Below are 13,631 nucleotides of genomic sequence, written 5' to 3'. Positions count from 1 at the left end.
TATATGAAATTTTACTTCCTAAATTAATTTGCGCTAATTTTTTTATAAGATTTTCAATATATATATTTGAAAGCGTTTCTATTATAATTTTGTTTTTAGAATTAAATATTTTTCAATTTTGCAGTTGTCATGGTCATCAAAAATTTTGTTTACGCTGTAATTAATTAGATAAATTATATTATGAAAGCAAGTGGAATTAACACTTTAAATCTTTATTACAAGGAACTGTTTCTGTTATACCGATTGAAAATGTCACACTCAATAGAATGTTTTGAATATGGACCAATAAGTACATATATTACCAGTCTATGAAAAGGCCTTAGAATTAGTTAAAGATGGATTATTCAGTTATCACAATATTATAAGGAGGGAATAATCAAAATATGAACAAAAACATTTATCTTAAACAGCTTTTTAATTTTTAATATGCTCACTGAAAAAAGCTTGTATTAGGCTGCATTTCGTTTTTGTTATTTATAAATAACGTAATTCTTCATGTTTAACATTTATAAAATCTTTTACAGACGATACCCTGTTAAATTTTGTTTGTAATTTGGTTAAAATTTTTGAAATACCTAAATGTCTAAATAAAAATTTTCAAAAATGTCAATACCTTGGTTGACTGAAAATGACAAATTCTTTAAATTATAATCCTTGTCAAATTAAAAAAACCTTTTTATAAAAAAATTTGACAGGAACAGGGACGATCTTGTATTCAGTTTAGGATTCCAGAGAGGTTAAAATTCACTAAAAAAAAATTTAAAGAATTAAAAAAAAATTTCCAGAGAATTTTTTTTAATAGGATCAATTTTTTTCTTTTCAATTTTTTGACCCAAAGAATAGGCCTCTTGAATTTTCGTGCAATATTAATGACTCACCCTGCATAGCGACAATATTTTCAAAAGGTAAATTAAGTAGAATAGTGTCAAGAAGAGCAATTACAATGCTCAGTGATTTTTTTACAGCAAATTCTGAATATTTGACTAATACTAAATGTTATGATATTCAAATGTCTCGAAATCCAGATCATTCAGATATTCTAGACAAGACTGAGGCAGACACATAATATATTCTCTTTGTCGTGTCACTAATATTAGAGATACTCCAAATTACACAAGAGACAAAAGTATAGTATACATACAAGTTCTAAACCACGCCCAATTTTTTCTCTATTTCTAGAAATTACAACTGTCAATCTTACGTCAAACGAATTTTGAATTTAAATTTTTTTTCCAAGATGGCGCCAATTATAAAAAAATTTATCATAACACACCTAAAATTCCGACACATTTGATGCTAAATATTATTGAATTTTTTATACTAGATGGCGCTTTTTTTACAGTTTGGCGTCTTAAATAAGCAACAAATTCAACTTCTTTAATGTAACATTGTTGAACTGTAATTTTTAGGTCAAAAAACTGTTTTTTGGCACTATACGAGCTACGCTTAAATTTTACTAAGACCCATTTCCTATTTTATTTGTCAAAATGACACCATTTAGGTAGTTCTTTAAATATTAATTTTTTTACAGGACAGGCAGATGAAAAGAGAAGAAAACACTAGAATCCGGTAATAAAGAGGAAGAAATTGGAATAAGGTCAAGAGGAGAAATGAAAACAGACGATGACAGGGTGAGCAAAAAGAAGAATTTCTTATCCGCCATATTGAATGCCATTTTATCTAACCGGCCATTATTTAATGGCATCGAGGCATGGGAGGCCTAAAAGTAATAAATTCTTCTTTTTTTTTTAATTTTCTTTCACAAAATGGCGTCGTATGACATCTTCAACTGTCATTATGTTGTCAAAAAAAATTGAAAAGGAGATTAAGTAAAGAGAAGATAATAGAAATTAATGTTTATTTATTTAATAGATATTTAAAAACAAACATTGATCATGGATTAATAATGGTATAGGAAAAAGAAAGAAAAAGTGGGAATTTTGACACCCAACTGTGGAGCTACTGAATCCTTAAAATATTCTAAAATGAATAAGAAAGAGATGAGAGTGAAATCACCAGAAACTACTGAAGAAATAAAATCCGATTTTAAAACATGGAAACGTATTAGATAAAACTTGAAGCTCTCGATCAGTGTGATGTGCAGTTTTCAAAACACGTCTATCAGTTACAGTAGGTTCAAGTGAACAGTCATTTTTAATTTCAAAAGACTCGAGAATAACAATCTAATGGGTTAGCGTTACTCAATATTCAGCATGATATTCCAGTGACTAGTGAACAAATAATGGATATTCTTGCGCAAAAAGAGAAAAACACTAGACATTACTTTGTAAATGCCACTCAACTGCTTTTGTTAACTAGTTAATGCTGAACGACAGGTTTATCCAGATAATCATAGAATTGTATTGTGGCTATTGAATTGACATAGGTTTATACCCTGATTTTAAAGTACACTTAAGACTTTTACCATTCTGTGCCGAAGAAAAGAGGAGGTTTCACTACAACAACAATAAAACAATCACTTACCGGTCAAATCCTGTAACCTCGGATAAAACATCCCGGTCCTGGCCAACCACTCCATCTGTATCTGTTGGAACTGCGCGTGCGGATTAACGGGTAAATGCATCTTCTGCATCAATCCGCCGCCCTCCATGGTATGGAAGGCGGACTCCTGCTGGGGTCCATGGTGATAACCGTAAAGCGCGTTCGAATTCAAATAACCGGCGTGGTTTAACAGACCTGGTCGAGGCACGAAGGCAGTAGTCGAATTGATGTCGTCACAACCCGGCGAAATCGGTGGACTTCGACTTCTCGTCGATGCAGACGAAGAACTTCTGGTCATTTCGGGACTGGTGGTGCGTTCTTCGTTACGCGATAGTAGAGCGTCTATGCAAAAGGAGTTTTTGGACTCCTGGATTTTGGTTTCCATGCTGGTTGGTCGGGCGGTCACTGGATATTCGTCGGGACGATGCATCACGCCGTTTTCGAGGAACATAGAGTTGGGTGATTTTAACTGAAATAGTGTGTTTAGGTGTCAAGTTAAGGGTCAGGGTATTATGGAAAAACGCTCTGACCAGTCAAGGATTTAATTTTTTAACATTTTAATTATTTTTCTTTAATACTTAACTCACTTTTTGATCAGTTTTTGAGAAACTTCTAATAAACAAGCCATAATTCAATAGAAACCCCTATATATTTTCCTGCCTGTAAGAAACAAATTGGTTTATCTCTTATTAGCAAGTGAATATTTTGGATTTTTGTAATCAAATTTTTGAAATTATTGGGTCATGGACTACTCTGAAGATTTCTTTAGTTTTTTTTTTAAATTACTAATATCGATGCACTAAAACTCAAGATACTCGAAAACTTAATCCAGAAGTGCCTGTAAGAAACAAATTAGTTTGTCTTTTATTATCAAGCGGATATCTTAGATTGTTGTAGTCAAAATTATGAAATTATTAACTTGTGGACTACTCTGAAGACTCAATTATTCTTTCTTAAAAAAATAACTGAAATCAATGCACATAAAAGTCAAGATAATCGAAGTCCTATTTTAGAAGTTCCTTTAATAATCAAATTTATTTGCTTCTTATTTGCAAGTGAATATTTTGGCTTCTTATAGTAATGATGCTCAAACCATTCACTCATGGACTATTCTGAAGGCTTTGTTAGTCTTTTTTAAAAAAGTGATTAAAACGATGCACTAAAAGTCAAGATAATCGATTTCTTATTCCACGAGTGCCTGTAAGAAGCGAATTAATTTATCTTTTATTAGCAAGTGCATATTTTGGGTTCCTGTAGTGAAAACTCTTAAATTATTGATTCATAGACCACTCTGGAAACTGTTATAGTTTTTGTAAAAAAATGACTAAAATCGAGGCATTAAAAATCAAGAAAACCAAATTCTTATTTCAGGAGTGCCTGTAAGAAACAAATTAATCTATCTCTTATTAGCAAGTGAATATTTTGGATTTTTGTAACCAAATTTTTAAAACTATTGGTTCATGGACTACTTTGATGATTTCTTTAGTTTTTTTTTAATTACTAATATCGATGCACAAAAACTCAAGATACTCGAAATCCTAATCCAGAAGTGCCTGTAAAAAACAAATTAGTTTGTCTTTTATTGTCAAGCGGATATCTTGGATTGTTGTAGTCAAAATTATGAAATTATTAATTTGTGAACTACTCTGAAGACTCAATTATTCTTTCTTAAAAAAATGACTAAAATCAATGCACTAAAAGTCAAGATAATCGAAGTCCTATTTTAGAAGTTTCTTTAATATTCAAATTTATTTGCTTCTTATTTGCAAGTGAATATTTTGGCTTCTTATAGTAAAGATGTTCAAACCATTCACTCATGGACTACTCTGAAGACTCTGTTAGTCTTTTTTAAAGAATTGATTAAAATCGATGCACTAAAAGTCAAGATAATGGATTTCTTATTCCACGAGTGCCTGTAAGAAGCAAATTAATTTATCTTTTATTGGCAAGTGAATATTTTGGGTTCCTGTAGTGAAAACTCTTAAATTATTGATTCATAGACTACTCTGGAAACCGTTATAGTTTTTGTAAAAAAACTAGACTAAAATCGAGGCATTAAAAATCAAGATAACCAAATTCTTATGCCAGGAGTGCCCGTAAGAAACAAATTAATCTATTTCTTATTAGCAAGTGAAAGTTTTGGATTTTTGTAATCGAATTTTTGAAACTGTTAGTTCATGGACTACTCTAAAGAATTATTCCTATGATATTCCTGACTTATTTATTACATTTCAATCTTGACTCTCTAGGGATACCCACATACTTCTCTAAATATTTTTCAGAAACTCCTATATATATGTATAAATAAACTGTTGTCCCAGATTCAATAATTTAATGCTAAGCGATAAGCATTTATGTGAATCTGAAAGAACTTTGGCGCCCAACAGTGTGGCTAAACAAATCTCGTTTTTCGGACATTTTCTTATAATTTTTGGTAAAAATAAGGAAAGTTGTATCAGAAGTAAGGCACAATTATAATGGACAGAATTGGTTAAATATAATGCCGAAATCAACTATTTTGTTACATAATATATAAATAGGAACCCCCATATATTTTTCTAGCAGTTTCTATATATTCTTACTTTTAGGGCTTTGAAAACTGCCAGAAGTTTGTACTTATTTCAGTAGACACACTTATTTTTTTTGCAACAAGCAAATCCCACATTTGTTTGTTGCATAATTTAATTAATAATATTTTATCCTGAAATCACTTTTCGGCGTTATTTAAGATATTCTCATTTTTCTCATATATCTTGTTTTTGACAAGGAATACTCAAGCGACTGATATATTGACAGTGGTGAAAAATCAAAAAAAAAATATATTCTGCTGTTTTAGTTTTATAAGGAATATATCTTATAATTAATACTCCTTAGAGACTCTGATGGTTTAGACACTTCATAGAGCGCTCATTTTTTTTGTAAAAACTTCAACTTTAATATAAAATAATAAAATTATACCCCTATACGTTAGTTAATTCGCCTACACTGTAAATTTTATATTATGTTAATAAATTTAATTTACGGTTAAACGGGAATATTGTGCTTTTTGTAGGGTTGGAAAACGGTCAAAAATATTTTAAAAGAAGAGACGCTTACCTGACGATATCAAAATGGAGAAAGAACCAAGCCCGTAGAAACCTTTATATATTTTGGCAAAATTTTTTATACAATTCCAGAAATTAAACCCTTATTTTTTTCCTAGAAACTCCTATATATCTTTCGTACAACTATACAAATATAAATTATACAATATTGTATATAACAATACATCAGAGTTCAATATTTTTAAAATAATTTAAAGGTGAAAGGTAAAAATTTAAGTGAATCTGAAAGAACTTTGGCGCCCAACAGTGTGGTTAATGAAATTTCGTTTTTTTCAGGTTTTACTTATAATTTTTAGGAAAAATAATGGAAATTGAACAAGAAGTAGAGCACAATTGTTACGAAGCGAAATTTTTATTTTAGTCGTATTAGATCCAGCAAAATTGTTAAAAACTGTCACGTACATATATAAATGAGAACCTTTATATACTATCTTAGAAGCCCCTATATATTCTTTGCTTACTTTCAAGACTTTTAAAGTTTCTAAGCGCTCCTACTTATTTCAGTAGAAACCCCTATATATTTCACTAGGAACTCCTACATTTTTTCTTGCATAAATAAATTAAAAAAAAAAAAATATCCTGTTATGTTCGAATTTTTTTTTTGATATTTCTGAAATGATTTATTGTTCAACAAAAGTCAGTTTTTCAGTTCATTTTAGTAAAAATAAATAAATAAAAACTGATAATTTCTGCTTCCTTTAAACGGTCTAATATTTGCTTTCACTGCGTGGAAAAACAACAATTAAGGGCGTCAACAAGTAATTGACTTTCTGTTAAAATATTGACAGTTAAAAAATAAAAGTCCTTCAAATCCCACTGCCTATTCAATCAATTTCTTGGGAATAATATGGAAATTACGTCAAATTCTTGGTGGTCACAAAAATAGTAACCTTAAAGGTATTTTCATTTTTTTCTAGTAACTCCTATACATTTTCCAAGATATACATTTATATAATTTTTTAGAAGGCTATATATGTTTTTTTTATTTATTATAATAATTACTTTCAGATACTTTAGATTTTTGAGAAACTGCTACATAATTCACTATGAGACCCTATATATTTCCCTAGGAACTCCTATATTTTTATTTCTGACATTTGAATGCTTAGCTTCTAGGGACACCTACACCTAATTAGTTCTTTTTTAGCATTTTTAAACAAAAAAATTGCTGTCAATTAATGGGAACAAACTGAATATATTGTAGCATTAAAGAAGTTAAAAAAAACAAACTAAGGCAGATAATAGAGCTATTTAAAAAGTATAAGAATTATATTTTTTTATATCACAAACTCGGCCCAAAAAATGCTAAAATATGGCCACAACAGAAGTTTTATAGTCAAAATTCTAACATTTATTAATTACGATTACTTATTAAATGCTTGTTGAATAGTCCAGAAATATTTTTCAATGCTTTGGATTTTTTTAGGCAATCATAAAATAAATAATTTAAAAAAATATTTATTGGATCAATCTGCCTGGAAGTAACCAAATATTTATATTTTTTTTTTCAAGTAGATTCAAGCATTGGTATTTCTTTTCATTTTCATTCAAATCTAGAGGAATTTTGGCGCCCAACTTTTAGTTTTTGGGAAAAATAAAAAAGAACATCTATATATTGTTCTAGCAGCTTCTATATATTCTTAGTTTCGAAACTTTCGAGACCTTTAAAATTTCTAAAGACTCGTACCTAATTCAGTAGGAACCCTTAAGCAAGAACTTAATTTTTTTTTCATTAACAACACCGCATATTTTAATTAAATAATTTGTATCCGATTATATTCGAAGCAATCGTCTCTGTTAAAAAAAATATAAGTTGAAAGACTAAGAATTTTTTTTTAATTCAACTGCCTCTTGAAAAAATTTTCCGAAAGAAAAATATTTGAAATTGTATCAAATTGTTGTCAGTCACAGAAATCACTTTTAAGAAACTCTTTTTTTTTTCAGGAAGTCCTTTACATTTTCCTAGAACCCTTTATAAAAACACAATTCATTAGGAACTCCTATATATTTTATTTCCTACATTTGAACCATCAGCTTTTAGGGACATACAACATACTTTCTTCTTGTAATTATTATACAGATCGTGTTTTCGTTCGTTATACTTATAAGAAACCGCATGCACCTGGTGCACAGAGCACCGACCCGGCTGGCCCGAGGACGGAATTAGTAAACATCTAACTTTCGTGGAAGTTGCGTGGTTTGGCGACAAAATGTCCCAAAATTTTACGCGAAAATCCAGGCATTTTTAAAATATTTATTCTAATGCGGGTTTTACGGACATGACAATGTGTAAAACCCGCATAGAATTGTAATCTTAAAATGTTTAATATGCTGTGTTTTGCATAATGAAAATTAAAGCGTTATTTTAATAAAAAATAAAATATCAACTCTGATAAAAAAATAATAAAAAATCACAAAATGGAATTGTCACCTTCGACAATTTTATTTCGCAAATCCTCTAAATTTGGTGGCCTACTAAATTCATGCTTGTAAATGGTCTGCTTAAGGTAACCCCACAGATAAAAGTCTTTTAGAGACAAATCTGGAGATCTAGGAGGTCATTTAATATCACTAGTATTTGTTAAAAATTCTTTTACCCTAGCCGCGTTATGAGCAGGACAGCCATCTTGCTGAAAATAAACCGATCCCAGGTCTACATCAGGTAGGATTTAAATGGCAGGAAGAACTTGATTTTGCAGCAACTCAAGGTACTTTTGGGCGTTTAAAGTGCCATCAATAAAAAATAGCCCTATAACATTGTCGCCCAAAATACCTGCCCAAACATTCAATTTCTGAGGATACTGGGTACGAAATTGAAAACTTCTGTGCTCGTTTTCCTGAGACCAATAACGAACAATGGAAGGCTTGTGTTTGCCATGTAATGGAAAAGAAGATTTATCAGAAAACAAAAATTTATCCATTCTTCGCCACTGGTCTTCAGGAAATATTTCCTGAGTTTTTGAATACTTTTGTACCCATATTTTTTCCAGTTCCTCTCCAACACTTCTAGTGGACCGTGTCGAATCAAGTTCTAGGGTACTGCAAACCATTTCTTCCCGATGTTCTATATCCTGGACCAATTCAACAGGTGGTTCTTGACGTTTTGCGTGGCATTTTTTACAATCTTGAAGACAAAAAGATGTCTCAAAATTTGTAACGACATTTAAAACCGTTTTTGCACAAGGAATCGGTCTATTCTCAAATGTCACTGAAAACAAATCTCTACATTGTACTGCCGAATTGCCTCCATAAAACCATTTTTCGGAAGGGGTATAAACAGCCATAGTGAAAAAAAAACATGAAAATAACGCTCAAAAATTATTAATGCAACGTGCAGTAACACAGCAAAGTGAGGTCTGCTGACTCCCGGTTCAAAAAATAAAAACGAAAAATTCCGCCGGCTGCAAGCCGCAACCAAGCGGTGTTGCCATTATTTTGGGTAATACGTAGCTCACGATAACACGATCTGTATATAAAATAAATAGTTGACCCTGTTGTCCTAAAATTCAATCGGTTTTGGATGTTTTAAGGCTAAGAGGTTAGAAATTAAGTGAATCAGGAAAAACTTTGGCGCCGAACTGTGGGTCTATAAACGACTCGTTTTTTACGAAAAGACTAAGAACTACTTCTTCGAAAAAGCGAAAACTGGTCTTGGAAAAAATTACCAATTGCCTGGAAAAAGTTAAAAAGTACCTTGACTTAAGAGAATAAAGAAATTTTCGGAAATTCCTGGACAAAGAGACAATTATTTAGATTATTTCTAGAAGACCTGGAAAAATTCATTGGATTCCTAGAAAACGCGAACAATACTTAAATGTCCGGGAAGACTACTGCCTGGAACCCGTATAGATAAATTCCTTGAACATTTTAGAAGAACTGATAAATTGCTTAAAACAGCTTTACAATATATATTAATAGATAATAAGAGTTACTTTAAGAGTAGTTCTTTGAAATATTTCCCTAATAATTTTTGGTAAAAATAAGTAAAAATTATTCAAGAAGTAAGTCACAATAGTTTCGAAACCAAATTGTTCAAAAATCAAATATTGATAACTGTCACATACATATATAAATAAGGACTCCTATATCTTATTTTAGTAGCTCCTATACATTAAATATTTTGTTGTCCAACAAAAGTCAGTTTTTCAGTTCATTTGAAGGGCATTTTGGGATCATTTTCTCATATATTTTGTTTTAAATAGGAAATTACGACTTTTAAGAAATTTATATTTTTTTCCAGGAAGTCCTAGACGTTTTCCTAGAACCCTTTATAGAAACACAATTCATTAGGAACTCCTATATATTTTATTTCCTACATTTGAAGCATCAGCTTCTATGGACCACTACATCCTTTTTCCTTGTAATTATTATATATAAAATAAATAGTTAAGTCTGTTGTCCTAAAATTCAATCGGTTTTGATTGCTTTAAGGCTAAGAGGTTAGAAATTAAGTGAATCTGGAAAAATTTTGGCGCCCAATTGTGGGTCTATCTACGACTCGTTTTTTACGAAAAGACTAAAAACTGCTTCTTCGAAAAAGCGAAAACTAGTCTTGGAAAAAATTACCAACTGCCTGGAAAAAGTTAAAAAGTACCTTGACTTAAGAAAAATAAAGAAATTTTCGGAAATTCCTGGACAAAGATACAATTATTTAGATTATTTCTAGAAGACCTGGAAAAATTTCCTGAATTCCTAGAAAATGTGAAAAATACTTAAATTTGTCTGGAAAAACTACTTCTTGGAACGCATATAGATAAATTCCTTGAACATTTGAGAAGTCTGTTGTCCTAAAATTCAATCGGTTTTGATTCTTTTAAGGCTTAAGGACCTTTCACACATATCAGTTCAGTCTCGATTCCGTTCCGTCAAACAGTCTCAGTTAAAAAAAAAAAAATTATCGTTGCCTTTATTTAAACCGACATGTTCACACCCGTCCGGCGCAGTTGCGGATTTTACCGTCAGTTCCGTTTCAGTGTCCGTTCAGTCATAATTTAAATTCGTCGGCCACGATATTTTCTTGTTTTGACTGATTAAAAATATTGTTGTTTTATTTTAAATAAAAATATGAATGTCGAAAAATTAATAGAGAATATCACCAATAAGAAAAGCAAAAAAAGTGGAAACCCAATTGAGTGCATTTGGAAAATTAATGGACTACTTGTTAAAGAAAAATGAAATTTATACTGCCGTACATCCCGTTGACACTTTCTTAGCTTCTATAGGTTCAACTCTAAAATCTTTGGATCCATATTCATTACATTTGGCAAAAGCAGAAATATTTAATATTACGCAAAAATATGAAATACAAATGCAAATGCAAAACCAACATCTGACTATAATAGGTCAACCACAGCACACTATTCAAATAGTTCATCAGTAGTTGCTACTCCACTGAATTCACCCACCGATGGAAATGAACAGTATAGTAACAGTTCAGATTCACAGCAATCCCATCAGCATGCAGAAAATCAGTTACAAAATTACTATCAAAATTTCACTCCGTAACGAATTTCGCGGGCATGAAGACTGTTTCGAAATTTACTTACCTCAGACATACAGCTAGTCGCTGCTTTGGTGCAAAAGCCCTTCTCCAATGAGTATCTTGCTTTCTCAAGTGAGGTTCGATTTTATTAAGAAGTACATAAAAACAATCTTTAGACATTCTTAAATACTCATAAAATTTGGTTTCATCACAGACTAATTCCCTGTACAGTGTACTGAATTCTCCCTCAGTTTCCCTTTTCAACCACACCTTATGTACCCTCTTTCCTCTTTCGGGTTTGGGTCGCTTCTTCTTCTTTATCAAGAGCTATAGCAATCATTGCTAATTCATCGTCTGTGAAACTAACCATTTCGCAAATTTTTAGAAACACCCACTACAACTTAACAATAATCCGGAACGACAACGGAACTGACACGTGACTAACGTGTGTGAATAGCCCTTATGATGTTATAAATCAAGTGAATCTGGAAAAACTTTGGCGCCCAACTGTGGGTCTATATACGACTCGTTTTTTACGAAAAGACTAAAAACTACTTCTTCGAAAAAGCAAAAACCCTATATATTTTACCAGGAACTCCTATATATTTTTTCGCATATAATTTAATTAATAGTTTTTTATCCGACTATATTAAATTTGAAGTATTCGTCTTTCTGATGAAACATGGAAAATTGTAATTGCCTCTGAAATCAATTTTCTGGAAAAAAAATTAAAATTCACATCAAATCCTCGGGAGTCAAAAGGATATATTTTCTTAGAGACCTCTATATATTTTTTTACAGACCCCTATATATTTTTCACTAGAAACCCATATATATTTTCCTAAATCTCTATGTATTTTGTTAGGAATCCCCATTTATTTGCCTAGGGGTTTTCATGTGTCAACTTGTTTCTTTGAATATTGACTCTCTGTTGGTTACATAAAGAATATTGTTTCCATAAAGCAAAATGTAAGCTCTATATGAAATTTTTCTAAAATTATAAATAACTGGAAAATAGATGTTCAAAAATATTCTTAGGCATTAACCAAAAGAAGCTATTAAAGAGGTCCGAGCGTTAATAATAAATATTCCAAAAAAAAACAACGAAAAAAATACCTGCGATACGAACATTATTCCTAAGTAAACATCACCGTGCACACCATAAACCAAAAACAGTCATTAAACAAGAAAAAAAGAAATCACCGATGTGATTTTACTATATTATATAAAAAAGCGGATAATATCACAATGTCCTCCGTGATTGCACGGAAAAGCGTCAGCAGTGGAACGGCAAATATATACCGAGGTAACGAACACCGAGTGGCAGATCGACTAAACGATTTGAAATGTATTATCCTAATAATATGAGACATTACAGGAACATTAGACAATACATTACACACTCTCAGGCATTGCGCGGGGCGACACTCGGCTGCGATTGGCGTGCCAGTTCGCAGGCCACACCCCCGCGGGGTGAAGTCGGAACGGGGTTGCTTGGCAACCCGGAGGGTTGCGGTGAACGAATTTCGACTTTCCGACACCGGGGCATTTCGTGATTAAAGATTCGTAAAGTGATTCCCGGATGTTCTCTTTCTGTCTCTCTCTCTATAGCGCTCGCTCACTCACTCGGTTATCTCGGGGATGAGCTGTGAGTTCCAGGCAGGAACGGACTTTCTTTAATGAAATTTTTTCAAAGGACTTATTGGTACTCCTATATATTTTAATAGAAACCCCTACATTTTTCTAGAAACCCGTATATATTTTACCAGAAACTCCTAGATATTTTTTTTAGCTTTATATACAGGTTGTCTACTATAAAAACCGCCAAACTTTAAGAGGTGATTTGCAAGTCATTTGCAACAAAAAAGTCGTATAACATTTTTTCGAAAAGTCGTTAGTTCTTCTGGTATTTAATATTTTTTGATTCTATCAAATTTCTTTGTTTTTTTTTTCGTATAAACAAGAATATCTCCGTTATTCTTACCACCACATAAAATTTAGATATACCAGCTGAGACGATTAAATTTGCTATAAGATGGGCATATTTAAGTTTTTGAGTAATTTTTATACCGTGTGTTATCAGAAGTTAAATGTAACATTTGGGAAATGTGCAAAATTAGTGGTTTCTTCTTCGTTGTCGTTTTTATAAAATTTGGTAAATAGGGACATGTGCGTTTAATATGCTTTCCAATGATATACTTACTTTTACCTACAGAATTGAAGCCTGACCTCACCATTCTCTGGCAATAAATGAAAAGACTTTCTTCAAATTAAACGGATATAAATTATTCTTTTTAAGAACTCTATGTACAGTGGAATAATGAATCCTTAATGCAGCACCAATGCTATTAACTACTTTAAGTCGAAGTGAAAATTTAATGACAGTTCTTGTCAAATTGTAAATATCTATGCTTTTGTTTTAAAATCAAGTAATAATACATGGTTTGTAAATTTCTTTCTTTTGCGGATTCATTGCCATTTACAAAAAAAGGAAAACCTGCATTGGAAAGCATATTAAATGCAGTAGTTTTTACTGAAAAAAA

At 31.4% G+C, this 13,631-nt stretch overlaps 1 protein-coding gene across 3 annotated transcripts in view; it reads right to left on the bottom strand.

Moving 5' to 3' along the window:
• LOC126736174 (homeobox protein Hox-A1-like) overlaps positions 1-13,430 on the bottom strand; it is a 36,660-nt gene extending 23,230 nt beyond the window's left edge. Inside the window, exons 1-2 of one of the 3 annotated variants that reach the window (XM_050440413.1) lie at positions 13,292-13,430; positions 2,485-2,971 (exon numbers count right to left, since the gene is read on the bottom strand). In XM_050440413.1, the coding sequence (XP_050296370.1) occupies positions 2,485-2,953 (469 nt within the window). In that variant the 5' untranslated portion in view covers positions 2,954-2,971; positions 13,292-13,430. Of the gene's footprint in view, positions 1-2,484; positions 2,972-12,204; positions 12,450-13,291 lie in introns of those variants that run through there. The other 2 variants (XM_050440411.1, XM_050440412.1) reach the window with 2 other exon arrangements.
• Positions 13,431-13,631: the final 201 nt, after the last annotated feature.

This window comes from Anthonomus grandis, chromosome 5 (genome assembly GCF_022605725.1).
Source record: "Anthonomus grandis grandis chromosome 5, icAntGran1.3, whole genome shotgun sequence".
NCBI lineage: Eukaryota > Metazoa > Arthropoda > Insecta > Coleoptera > Curculionidae > Anthonomus > Anthonomus grandis.
Note: the sequence above shows the minus strand (reverse complement) of the source record. Positions and strands in the feature narration are given on the sequence as shown.